The following is a 13,470-nucleotide window of genomic DNA, read 5'->3' on the forward strand; positions in this document are numbered from 1 at the left end:
GCATTTTTCTAAGTTGTCTAATAATGGCCCCTTTTATTTAGGCAAGATTATATTAAATTCATTTTAAAATATAGTCACATAAAAGTTATTAATAGTTAATACAACTTTTGAAAGGAAAAAAACCCACCAGATACCAAATAAAACCAAGAGCTTGCATCTGTGAGGTACTTTTCTTTCTAATCTAAAAATAAATGTTTTGGTCATAAGATCCTGCCATTTATAAAGCACACTAAAATTACACTATTAAAATAACTGAATTCAAGATGGGGAAAAATGGTGACACAAATGTTTTCAGTGACTAGACAAAATTTCACATGACCCCATGTGAACTTCTCTATCACTAGTCATGCTTATAGAATTTCAATGCTGTCAATCTATAAATACTAAATGATCTAAATACTCAGCAATGAACATTCCTAATGCTAACAGCACTTGAAAAAAAATGCAGCATATGGATTAACATTTTAACATATCATCATTAAATCTGTAAACAAGAGTCTGATTTTCAAATGCATTTATATTCAGCACTATCTTTTTATTACACATCTCAAAACTGCAGTAGTGTTTTAACCTTAAGTTAGCACAGCAAGATATCACAAAAACATCATAAATTTTGCCATTAAAAGGTACACATTTTTAGATTAAAATGAACTTCTTGTTAACTAACTTGAACACTCACTCTTTCATATTAATTTAAAAATAACCATGTGATGTAATGCGTTTAACATGTTATTTTTCCTCTCTCAGAGTTGGAAGAACACAATGCCAAGCAATGGAAAACATGTTATAGGAAAAGAGACACCCAACCAGTACAGATACACTACAGAGGAATGCTCTGGTCAGACGCCCAGCTAGGGACTCTAAAAATAGGCTTAGCTTGTGGCTGAACATGCCAGTGCTGCTTGGGATATCCCATTCTTGGTAACAGTTTTCTCTTCAGGGATGTGAAATCTAGCAACAAACCTTTGCAAAGTGACTCATACACAGCATTCCTTAAAGAGGGGAGGCAATTTAATTCTACGGAGTACAAGTTTAAACTTTTATTTCTTCAGAAGGCAACATTCCCTGTCATTAAGACCTGTTTAGGGATAGAAAAGGGGACAATAGGGCCACTCGACCTTATCTTTTAGTTAATTGTATCAGCAAACAGATCTCATTAACCAAAGTTATTTAACCTTCTGGTTCAAAGGAATTTGAATTAACTTACCTCACCTCAAAACTCACCTCACCTCATTTTATTTAGCAGCTCCTTAAATAACAAAACTATACACAAGAACATCTACTGCTTGGAATAAGAACATCTAGACTATAACCTTCTATTGCAGGCAGAGGTGTGACATTCAGCTAAAGGCAAAGCTTTAGTTACAACTTTATTATTCCTTGTAACAAGGTATGACTAGCCGTAATGGCCTTGTCATATGATGTCTCAGCTGTTGAGCCCTTCTGAGCCAAATAAGCGTCAGAGCACTCAAACATGGAATCACATATCACCTACTCGGCAGAGCTGGTATTATTTACGTCTACAGTACAATTTGATATTCAAAAACGCAGCCCTTCTGTAAATGTTTTGGCCTCCTACTTACTGTTTTTACCTCAGGAGAAGGTCATGCATTTACCCACTGATTAGGAAGAGCAGTGTGACTCAGAGACATCACTTATTGTTGAAAGCAAAGGGTCATTCTACTGTGTTTAGAAACCTTGATACAGATAGGGGAGTCCTAAACAAAATAATTTACTAGACGCAACAGCCAGTACATAGAGTGAAGGCAAGCAGAAGCACCGCCAGCATACAAGAACTTCAACATCAGAGCAGGCAACTCATTCACTCCCGTAACAGAATGCCGAATATTTTTACAGCAACTTGCTTTTTTAAAAGCAAACAAACAACAACAACAAAAAACAGTCAATAGGAAGTCTTAATGTTTCAGGAGCAAAGTTAAATGTACACTTGAAGAGCAACTACAGTTCTGCTTTTTCATCTATATTATAGCAAATAAAAGGCCTAATATTACAACTGTAGATGTGCACTACCTTGTCAGCAGTGGTCTACCAAATGCATTTAATTGAAGGAAAATGGCCTAAAAATATTCATGCTTTATTATTAACCTGCAGCAACGGAAAAGGGGGATGCCTTAAGTATTTTGTGATCCCAGATGCCCACAGTGCCACCAGAGGGAGCAACTAAGCTAAGAGATACGGCTGAATGCAAGGCTTGAACTGTCAAGTTTACAAGCCAGTGTTATTAAAATCAGCTAGCACCAACTACAATGATTTACATGTGTGAATATTTGAGATTTTCAGATAAAAATATATAACAGCAAAAAAAAAAAAAAAAATTCAATCAGTTTCATGGTTATTATCCAAACTGTTGGAAGTCAGTGATATCTTGAGGGGAGTTTCAAGTTCTACTAAGTCAGATAAGAAGGAGAATATGGACAAGGCTGCCTTATAGGTCAGCAAAAGTCAGAGATACCAAGAGTGACTTAAGCTACAGCAGGTTACTGATTGTGAACCAATACCTCAGGTTTGGAAACCAAGGTATTTTCTGAGGTATTTTCAATCCCTATCCTTATGCATTGCTTGTATATAAATTATTTTTGAAGACATTGTAAAGTTTTACATACAGAATTACAAACTGTATTATACTAAAATTGTATGCGAAATTTAAAGTTTGCCAGCTGAGTCTGCCTCTGCTTAATCCTAAATAAAAGAAAAAAATATATATCGCTTGTCTGCTCTGAGACCAATCATGAATGCCATCATTAAATTTTTTTCTTTTTTTTTTTCCTTCTTTAAAAGACAGCTGAATTATTTTTTAAAGTGGTACAGAAATAGTGCATATTTTCCATTTCATTCACCTCTTCTTAAAACATGAATGCAGCTTATCATGGAAACAAAAAGTAATTAACTAGTAATATTGTACTTCGGTTTAAGTGGCAAATAGTCAGATTACCCATATCTCTGACGGAAAGAACCAAATCATGGGGATACTTAAACAATCAAAACAGTTGCAACAGTTTTGGCCTTAGGCCTGACCAAATAAAAGACAAGTTAACTAGCAGCACATTCTCAACATTATGCTGGATTGCAAGATCTATATCAATCTGAATGCAACAGTGTCATCAGCTGCATCGACTATGGATGATGCAATTCTTGGAACATAATTTTTCCTTGCCAGGCTCACATAAAATTCAGAGCTTTGTGTACAAAACAGCTAAGAATCACATAACGACAGTACCACAGCTCACAGAACAAGAGTTAGCCTAACTAGAGCTACAGGTACATCTGTACAGCCACATGAAGGGTGGACATTCTGTCTCCTGCAAATGGCTAAATGAAATATGGAAGGCAATAGTTGTTCATATTTTACAATACCCTACAGCAATGCCCATTACTGTAAGATACTATTGTACTATTCCATATCAGTAAACCAAAGATGTTGCTGAAGGAAAATACTGATCATCTTTAAGAGATAAGTTAACAGAATTAGCTCAATAAAAAAAAAAAAGTCATACCTAGTTGGGAGAGATCCAGTTTTGTCCAGTGCATCCCTGTTGGACAGCTGGGTGACAGTGTCCTGATAAATATCTGCCCGAGACTATCCAAGCCCCAGATGGCATCCTGGCAGGCAGAATAATGCACCATTTCAGCCTCCGGGGGAAGCTGCACCGTGGAAGGATGAAACTGTGGATTCTGATCACTGACACAGAACAGATCCTTGCTGCTTTGGCACAGCCACAGAAAGCTTCCTAAGGAAAGGACATTTCTAGTATTAAAACCATTCTTAATCTACTCTGAGAAAGCTTACATACTCTGCTTCCTCTGAAAAAGTGATTAGTACATTTGAAGACTGAATTAGGTCTTCTCGAAAATCTTAAGAACACATCCAAGTCCAAATAAGCATCCTAAGTTCTTTTTCAGGCGTCCAAGAATTCACTCTTCAAATGCAGAAAATGGTAAGTGATTTCCCTTGAAGGAGCTAAGATATAGGGAAGAGATGTATATATTAATCTAATGCTTATCCCTTCCCCCTTCCAAATCATCTTTGTCCTTTCTCCTGAAGTTGCTTTTGAAAGACCACATTGTGTTTCAGTCTTAATCACACATACTTGCCAATTAAGCTAGTATACTTATAACAGCAGGAAATTGCACTAACTGTAACACCGGAACTCCCCAGCAAAAAATTACCAATAAAGTGTGCCATTCTGTTTCAATAACTGCATTGTCAGGAAAAGTGCATGTTTGGTAGAGGCATTCCAGCAAAGCATGTTCCAAAATTTCATATTAAAAGTTCTGGCAAATCATGCTGGGGCAATTTAGGAAGTTACTGCTCTTAAACATGGCCCTCTTCTAAACCCCCAACCTTGTTCTACGTCTCTGCTAAGATTAAAGCTGATGCAAACCCATGTCTTAGAAAATAACTCACTGTTAGAATCACAGACATTCACCTCTTTGGAAACATGCTAAAATGCAAATAACTTGCTACTTCTATTCACAAGTTGCTGAACTTGAAGCAAATCCCAGCCAAACCATTACAAAAGTTTCCATTGATTTGAGAATGTACAAATAAAATGTTAAAATCCGCTTTTCATTCCCTTTAAAAGAATAACTAAGAGACAGAAAGATGGATACAGGAGAAAAAAAAAAAAAAAAAAGGAAAAGAGATACAGAATCTGCAGCCAGAAACTGGAAGTACCATTCCCAGTACCATGGCAATAACTTTGTGCAGTTTTTTACCAGATTTTTTTGTTTCTTTTTCCACTTCTGTAACATAACATTAATGTTCCTCTGACAAAGGCCTTACTGTAGTAAGGTTCAGCTTATTAGACAACCAGAGGCCAAAGTGAAAGGCATTCAAATGTTCCTACTAGAGTTACTTGATTTCAATTAACATCAGACTGCAACAATCTTATGATAATAGCAACAATTTAAAGGGTTATGAGAAGTTACCTTTTCAGAAACTTAAGGATTTCATGAAGTCACAGCTCTCTATCCTTATTTTTAAGAACTTTTCAGCTTTAAGCAGTTCATTTACAAGGTATAAATTGAAAAATCCATATAGAATTTGGCACTTGTGGACAGTATCCACAGTAGTTCTGTGGACAGAACTACTACAAAACCAGGGATGTTAGCACTAAATGAATGGCAAAAATATATCTACATACACATGACTGGATTTCTTCTCATTTAATCACCTCCTGGAGACTGGAGAATTATTCTGTATTTTATGGAAAGTGCCTTGCCCCTTACAGTAGGGCAATTAAACTACCACAGTACCTCTTAACCATTTAAGTTTTACCCCTTCTCTCAGACTGCGCTGAAGAACTTAGTCCTTTTCAGTCCTTAGTGCATACACTTTCTACATAAGCTTCTATGTTAACACCCTGGCACCTCTCCATTTAGGAGATATATTGCTCCTGAATATGCCTTTGGAAAGACCAGTCAGTGAGGCCAATCAGAAAGAGCAGAACATCTTTCTCCCAGAAAAGGTGGTTTCTAGGTGGTTTCTTGGTGGTTTCTTTTATCATTTTTCCCCCACTTCCAGTAGTTTTAGACATATTTTAACCTTATTGAAAATATTTAGGATCCTTATTTACAAAAATAAATAGCACCAAACACCTTACAGTGTAACACCATTTAATTACTTTCACCATCAGTTCTCTTATTAAGAAAGGTATTACATTCCTGCATCGATTCACTTACCTTCTTTAGATGAAGCCGTGGAAGCCAATACAAAAATCCACTTTGTGGCAGAGGCAGTACCACGAGGCACAATATTATTCCAGTAAGTGCCTGGAAAGAAAAGTGTAATATCAGCATAAAACTTCATTTTTAATTTTAAAGTGTCCTTTTAAAAAGGAAAGGACTTGGACTAAATGTTAAGCCAACATTAAACTTGTTTTTTAAAACATGGAATTGTTTGCTTGAAGCTGATGTGACTACAGCTCACCACAAATACGTTTTGGGAGGACAGAGTGGTAGTTCTGTATTTTTCTTAATAAAAAATGTTAGACGTAGAAGCACACAAACCTATTAAGTTTCCCTTTGCCACATGGAATTCATTTTTGCCTGAAGAAATCCAGACTCCACTGCTGTTCACACCAAGGAGACTGGGTTGACACTGAAGTTGCTGTGACCAAAAGGCCATTCGAAGTTTGTCAGCCACCTTCTCTACAGGTGCCTGAGCTGCTGTTGCCACTGTATGAGTTGCCTGAATTATTGTCTGGAACAGGCTGCACTGGTCAAATACTACATAATCGGTGATGCTTACCTGGAAAAAAACAAAACATCTGAACAATTAGACTTCTGAGTGAACAGTGGAATCTTCCATGAACAGTTCATGGTTTTTTTGTTTGTTTGCCTGATTTGTTTTTGGCTTTATTTACTGGAAACTTACCAGGTTTTTGAAACCTCGTAAGTCTACGTGTAGGAAGGGAAAATTAAAAACGGTGCATTTTGATCAAGTAAGAGCCTTGATAATAAACCCGAACCAAATAATATTAAATATCCATTTTCAATTCCACCTCTCCCCAGCAATTCACTTTGAACACTGCATTTTTCAGAAAGTCTTTTGTTTTGGGATGACTCAACATCTCTTTTCTCCCTCTAAAAACCATGTTGAACCTTGTGAACAAACAGGTGAATATTCGGTTTTCTATAAAGAGAGAAACTTGGATCGTGAAGCAAATTAAATGACACAGCAAAAATCTGTACACAATACAGACCAATAGTCTTTTGCAATAACCTCGACGCACTTTAATTCATAAAGAGAAGGTCTCTTTAAACAATTGGCCAGGTTTCATCACTGGCAACTAGGTTGATCATGCTCTGGATAACCAAAGTGAGGCAATGCTTAAGTGCTTAAGTGCACAAAGAGAAGTCAAACTACTTATCATGCCCATCTCAAGGAAAAGATTCTATATGCATGTAAATTGAAAATCTTTTTTTTTTTTTCTGGATAATTGTTTTCTGGATTAGTGGTTTTCTGGATAATTGTTTTTCTACACCTTTTCTCCCCACACCTACTAGTGGTGAAAAGAAAAACTGGAAAAGATCTATGGATCCTACACCATTGCAAGAGACTACCTACAGTAACTGAGCTGTTCTTAGCCACAAAGTCTGTTACTGAAGCAAGCAGCCCCACATGTTTTGATGAAGCTTGAACTCTATGGGGAAAAAAACAAGGTAATAAAAGCATTTCTGCAAACTTGTTTATTTTCTTTTTGGTTCAGCTAAGGAAAAGATGGGTCCTGGAAGATGCAAGCAGGAGACACTGTGTACAGCAGCCAGGTTTTTACGTTCTGCCTAAACAGTACCTCTTATTGCTGCTCTTAAGATACTGGCCTAAATGTTAATATGCCAAGTTAAAGCACTGATATGACCCAGTAGATCATCTCTTCTCTTCCTGAAGACTGCTCTGATGCTACTTGGGATGTTTTTTTTCCCCCCTTCTTTAGGGCAGGCATGAAAAGGGCTTTCATCAAACAACTTTTGGGTTTCATGATTAGAAAAGCGCAAGAAAACAATACAAATAAACCTCAGGTAAAAGACATGAGCACTGAAAGCAAAATAAAGAAATGCCTACTTGCCACCAATGATTATCATCTCCTTGTGGTTTCTTGGAAACTATACCAGTTCTGAACCACAGATTTCCATGGATATCTAAAGCCCATAATGTCTGCTGATCGCCAAGGGTTATGCACACTGGTTCCAAAGCCTGCATTTCACTGGAACAAATATTTTCATTAAACAAATGGATTAAACGTGCAAGTTACAGATTAAACAAGATGCTGAACACTTCCTTACCTTCAAGAGCCAAGTACAGGGTAGGGAGGTAACACAGTTTAAGGATTTTCACGTTAGGATAATTCAATAGAAAATAAAATCATACAACTGCAGAAAATACAATTTATTCCTACATTCACTTCAGGCTGACATCACAAATGACAATACTCAAAACAAGTATTAAACTCTTGGTGCTTTTAGCTTTATCACAAGTTAACTTCTCTGAATACAGGATAAGCTCCAAAGCTAAATACCAATTACCTGGAATATCTTTAAAAATCTGTCATTGGGATATATGAAAGGATTATCCAGCTGTGTATGGATGACCATGAAATAAAAATGAGATTTAATCTGAGAGAGAGATCAAAAAACAAAAACCACCACCACAAACACCAGAGAATCTGGAGAGTCCATTAAAAAAGCCATTACAGCACAGATTAAAAAAATACTATTTAATAAAAATAAAGCATATTGAAATATATTATACAGGTCTTTTCAGCATTGTTCCCACTTGCCCTGGACGGAAGTGTTAATGCAACTGAAGCAAGTTTGGGCATGTTTTTTCACTACCTATCAGCCATTCACCACAAGTAAATCCAGTGTCATTCTGGAAATGCTTGAGCAAAGACTACACAACATATTCACATGGTCTGCAACTACTTCAGGTAACATGCTTTCAAACACCAAGGAGTTCCAGCCCTGGAACAATTATTTGTGTCATTCTGTTTGGACATTCTCCTGCTCCAGCATCGTTACCTGACAATATCACTCTTCCACTGCTCTCCTTCGGGACAAAAGCTGCGCACTCCCTCCCGGTATAGCAGGGCCCGCTGCTCACTCAGTGCCCAGACAACATTATTGCGGGATGTAACCTGTGACAGTGGACAAGGGCAGTCAACCTTTACAGCTCTGGCACAAGGACGATCCACACTCAGACCTAGAAATCAAAAAAGGAGGATTGCTTTATAAACTTTGGCTTTTTTCCAACTAAACTAAATTAAAAAAAAAAAAAGAGAGAGAGAGAGAGAAAGCTACCAAAAGAAAACTAGGATGAAAAGCTGGAGGGATATATCCCCCCACATACTAACACTCTTCATTTGATCACTGTTCCCTTGATTCACCATTCCTTTCATAGACCATTCGCTTTATCTATTAAGGCTGAATTTTGATTTAGTATTTTGATGATTCGATTTTTGATGTGAATTTTTCCTTCAACATCTGTCAGAACCTACAAGTCTCATTCTATCATTTCTGTTCTTTTCCTCCCTCTAGTGTTTGAATTGGGGAATCTCCATTTATAAAACAAACATGAGACTGAACAGGAAAGAGAAGGAAAAAAAAGCAGGTAACACAATTTTTGCCCAGGACAGAATACCAGGAAGAGAAATAACCCCATCTGTATAGAGGCAGCTAGGCAATTCTAAAGAACATGTCACAGCAAGCAGTACTGAAGGAGGGAGAGAAGTTCTGACTGTGTTTAGAGGCAGTTATGTATATATACACATCCATGCCTCCTCCACAACTACACTTGATTTACATGGCTTGATTTACATGGCTATATGTGAACAGCTCAACAGACTTCTTAAACTTCTCATGCTTCTAAAGCAAGTACAGTCAGGCTTATCGGTAGGATACTCTAGAAAGATAACAAGAACAATGCTCAGTCCCACTCTCACACACATGAGGTTACAGGGTGGTAGAGGGAATTAAAGGATCCTGAAGAAACAACTACCATGATGGCTGAACCACGTTTACAACACAGTTACATAGAGAACTTATTTTTGGTATCCAAGGCAAATTTAGAAGCTTAAGAATAGCAGAATGTAAGCTGATGTATTCAAACCTGTTGCTAATGAGGAAGAAAGCTACTGATTTCGAACCTCTGCAGAGTCCTATGTGACTGGTTATCAAGTTCGCTTTTTATCACCACTACTCATACTTTGTAATGCATGCACGTGACCTTGATAGGCCGGTTGATTTTTCTGCAACTCCTCAACTTAATTAAAAGAAGATAATTTAAAAGAAGAATACCTTCTATCACAAATCAATGCTGTATTCTTATGCAATAATGAAGGATTTGTACATAATTTTAAGGGAAATTGTACTAGAGTGTACCAATTGGATGTACAAAAGAAATTAGGAGGACATCAAAGTGGAAGGTAAAACAGAATATTGATTGACACAATTTTACCCCACTTTAGAGTCTTCTTTTTCTCCTGCTTCCATTCTGTCTTCCTCTTACTTCTCCAGTAATTCTTTCAAAATACTATATGAAACCCTTCCTTATCAGTTCAGCTAACACAAGGCTCCCCTGCTTCTCTCTTTGACATTTTTCTTTAAATCTGTAACTCGGAGCATTCCCTCTAAATTAGCCTGCTCTCTTGTTGCTTGCATCTAGCCTGCACACTCTCTGCATACACCTCCCAGATGCATCCTCTTCTATTAGCTGAAGCCATTGAAGGCAAAGCCACCACTTCAAAGTTGCCACTGTACTGTGGCTTTCTCTGATCCTCGCCTCAATTCACACCAAGCGACAATGCTGCTGTAAGGACTGACACTCCCTGAGCCTGCCCCCTTCCTCCCAGCTTTGCTTTCTCTAGCACTTCAAATATATACCAGCTGTCTGCACCTCCAAAGCTCTTAAAGGCCTGTCTTGTACTACCTACCCTTCATTATCAAGTGATAAGTCTTTCAGAGGTGAGAGTCATCCAGTACTTTTCAAAACAAATAGCTTCTGCTTTCTCCTGTGCTGCCCCTCATACTACCTCATCTCTCAAAAATCCTTTTTATAACTTTGCTAAAATTCTTAAAGCAGGAAAACAAAACCAATGGAAGATTCATGCAAATAGTTCCAGTGTATCACATCGTCATCACGGTGAGGATGCTATTTCACTGTTTTCTGCAATCATTTCTCATTTATTTCTAACCATCTCCTATCCCTCCCATATCCTAAGTTCTTTATTCTTTATGTACTCCACTTAGCACAACAGCTGAGGGCCACGAGCTAGGTTCCTTGTTTCCTAATTAAAGTTTCAGAACTGTTTCCAAATATTTTATCAAGATAAAACTGCTTCCCCCCCTAGCTTTGGATAAAAGTTTTTTTTTTTTTTTTAAGGGTAATCTTTCAATAGATTTGCACTCTAATTATCTTACTCTGTAAAAATTCGAAGAGGCTGCAATTAATTCACATACCTGTTTGCAGATATAGATCTCCATTTGTTCGGATAATCCAGGCAGTGTCATCACTTAAAGCTACAAACACAGCCTGAGGTAAAGCCTCATACCAGTGGCGTTTTCCTTTTATAGTTACTTTTCCACAAGCATAGGCCTTGTTAGTTTTTTGTTCAATCTTCCAAAGAAGAGCCCCTGTACAAGGAGTTAAAAGAGAACATAATATCATTTAGCGATCACTGTAACAGCACGACCTTACCAAAAATAATGTGAGGGAAAAATAAACCAGCAGAATTGAATAAAACTGCAGGTCTTAAAGGTAAACATTTATCTTTCCTATATTTATTTTTAGAAGGCAAGAACAGTGCCCAACTTTCCTAGGAATTGTTGAAATGCATTTACCAGCATATATTTAATTTTAAATACTCTTCAGGTATACATACTGAAAAGAAACAAAAGCCCCAGGGGCAAAGGAGTCAGTTATTCAGAGACTTGAATTAAGTTCGTGACTGGCCTCTGTTACAGTTTGGTATGTCCTTGGCACTTCTATGTATTCACAAAACCTGTAGCAAATGCTTTCACTACCATCATAGCTGTGGATTTGAACAAGGTACATAGAGAAATATGAGATGATTTTAATACTTTTACATTCTACAAACAGTAATAGAATTCGTAAGCTAAAAAAGAAATTTTATGACCAGTCATGGGTGAAAAACACCTGACCAGAAGTAACACCCCACACAGCAGCGGGCGGTACTACTGCTGACTAACCGCTCAGCATCATGAGTGGACAGAAAGAACCCAAATGCAACTGCACAAACCTTCTTCTTGAGAACTTTTTTCCCCCGTTCCAGGTAGTAAAAACAACTTGGAAGAAAACCAAATGGAACACCAAGCTTAACTAATGACTTGCATCCATGCTGCTTTGTATCAATATACTGGTACAACATGGGTACATTATTTTGCAATATATAGGCAACTTAACTGCCTACGATCAATTCCACAAAGCTCCACTATTTGATTCCATTTTGATCTTTTCAGTTAACACACTGTTGTGTTAATACATGCCCAGGAAGTTTTGGATGCCAGAACTTTATGTGGTTCAGAAAGAAATCTGTTTAACAGTTTCTGTTAACAGACTGTACTAAATGTAGAGACATTCAGTACCACACCCAACAACTGCTGTCGGAGTATAAGGGCAAATATTGTACATACTACTCCAAACCTTTCATTCTTGCAGGCATCTACTTTTGACCATGGGTAAGACAGGCTAGTGAGCTGGATGAGTCTTTGATCTGATCTAATACAGCTACAAGTACAGCTGCAGATCACATGTAACACCTTTCTTCTTAAAATAGATAGCAAATCTTCTGCTTCATGGAGTGAAGACTGACAGATTCTTGAAGAGATGACAGGGGAAGAAAAGTATTGGCAAGACAGGAGGTTAAGAAAATGTCCAAGAAACCTGTATTTTCACACCAGTCAGAGGAAACTGGATGGGCAAAAGTGCTCATATCCAAAACCAGTTCATTTTTAATCTAGCATAATCTTTGTTCCCAACCATCTAGAATAAAATTATAAGCAAATGTACTAATAATTAAAACTTTTGGCTTTCCGGAATTAAAAACAAAACCCTCCCACAAATCTACATTTATAACAAAAAGAATTTTAAATTGGGCAATCAAATAGCTTTATATTAAAAAGAAACCTCCAAAATCCAAGGTTCTGAACAGATAAGGACCTCTTCATTTATTTTCTCCTTCCATGCAACTGCTACTTCTCTGACTCATCTCACCCAGGCAGCTAGATTTTGAAAACGTTATGATGTAGTGATACGAACTGGACAGCAGATAACCACTTAAACTAGAACATGGTATGCCAGTGTACTGAAGATGCACGTCATCCAAGACGACTTTCTTTTTTAAAATACTTTTACAACCAAGAACCAGGCTTCTAGAAGTGCTGCATTAAAATAGCCAATAAACCACATGTTCAAAAGTGACAGCTACAGTGCTTATGAAACTCAGAAAGACGACAAGTATATCCAAATAAATAATAGCTTTTTTTTTTTCCAATAGCAAAAAAAAAAAAAAAAAAAAGCACAGGTTTAAGAAAGCTCTACATTCACACGGGGTTAAAGGGAAAGACTGCCAGCCAACCTGAGGGGGAAACTGCCACCTGCTGGACACTGTCCTCAAACTTCTGCCACCGCAGCCCGGCCCCGGGAAGAGCGCTGCAGAACAGGCTGCCTCTGTAGTCCAAGCACCAAATATACTTCTCCGAGACTGCCAGGCTCAGTATGCCGTAGCCAGGGCCAGAGTAGCCCATCCAGCTCTCTGCAAACTAAAAACTGTAGAGTCAGAACAGTGTCAGGCATGTTAAATTCACAAGAAAATTGCAGTGTATTAGCTATAGCAAAAGAAACATTTTCATTTGAAAAGCTCAAGGTAAAGTTCTTAAGTACCTTCATCAGTGAATGAATGAACGCTTGGTATAAAAATCGATCTCCATCTG

General features: G+C 37.5%; 1 protein-coding gene across 2 annotated transcripts in view; it reads right to left on the reverse strand.

Annotated features, from left to right (window-relative positions):
- Window positions 1-13,470, reverse strand: part of TECPR2 (tectonin beta-propeller repeat containing 2) — a 38,492-nt gene that overhangs the window by 12,427 nt on the left and 12,595 nt on the right. For both annotated transcript variants that reach the window (XR_015914389.1, XM_088539643.1), the window contains exons 10-16: window positions 13,116-13,299; window positions 10,978-11,151; window positions 8,542-8,722; window positions 7,586-7,727; window positions 6,031-6,271; window positions 5,704-5,793; window positions 3,516-3,749 (exon numbers count right to left, since the gene is read on the reverse strand). Coding sequence is in view for 1 of the 2 variants with exons in the window: in XM_088539643.1 (XP_088395769.1) it covers window positions 3,516-3,749; window positions 5,704-5,793; window positions 6,031-6,271; window positions 7,586-7,727; window positions 8,542-8,722; window positions 10,978-11,151; window positions 13,116-13,299 (1,246 nt within the window). In the remaining variant the exon portion in view is untranslated. The remainder of the gene's footprint in view (window positions 1-3,515; window positions 3,750-5,703; window positions 5,794-6,030; window positions 6,272-7,585; window positions 7,728-8,541; window positions 8,723-10,977; window positions 11,152-13,115; window positions 13,300-13,470) is intronic.

This window comes from Tinamus guttatus, unplaced genomic scaffold (genome assembly GCF_059628265.1).
Source record: "Tinamus guttatus ecotype Peru unplaced genomic scaffold, ASM5962826v1 Tinamus_guttatus_pri_ptg000048l, whole genome shotgun sequence".
NCBI classification, from domain to species: domain Eukaryota; kingdom Metazoa; phylum Chordata; class Aves; order Tinamiformes; family Tinamidae; genus Tinamus; species Tinamus guttatus.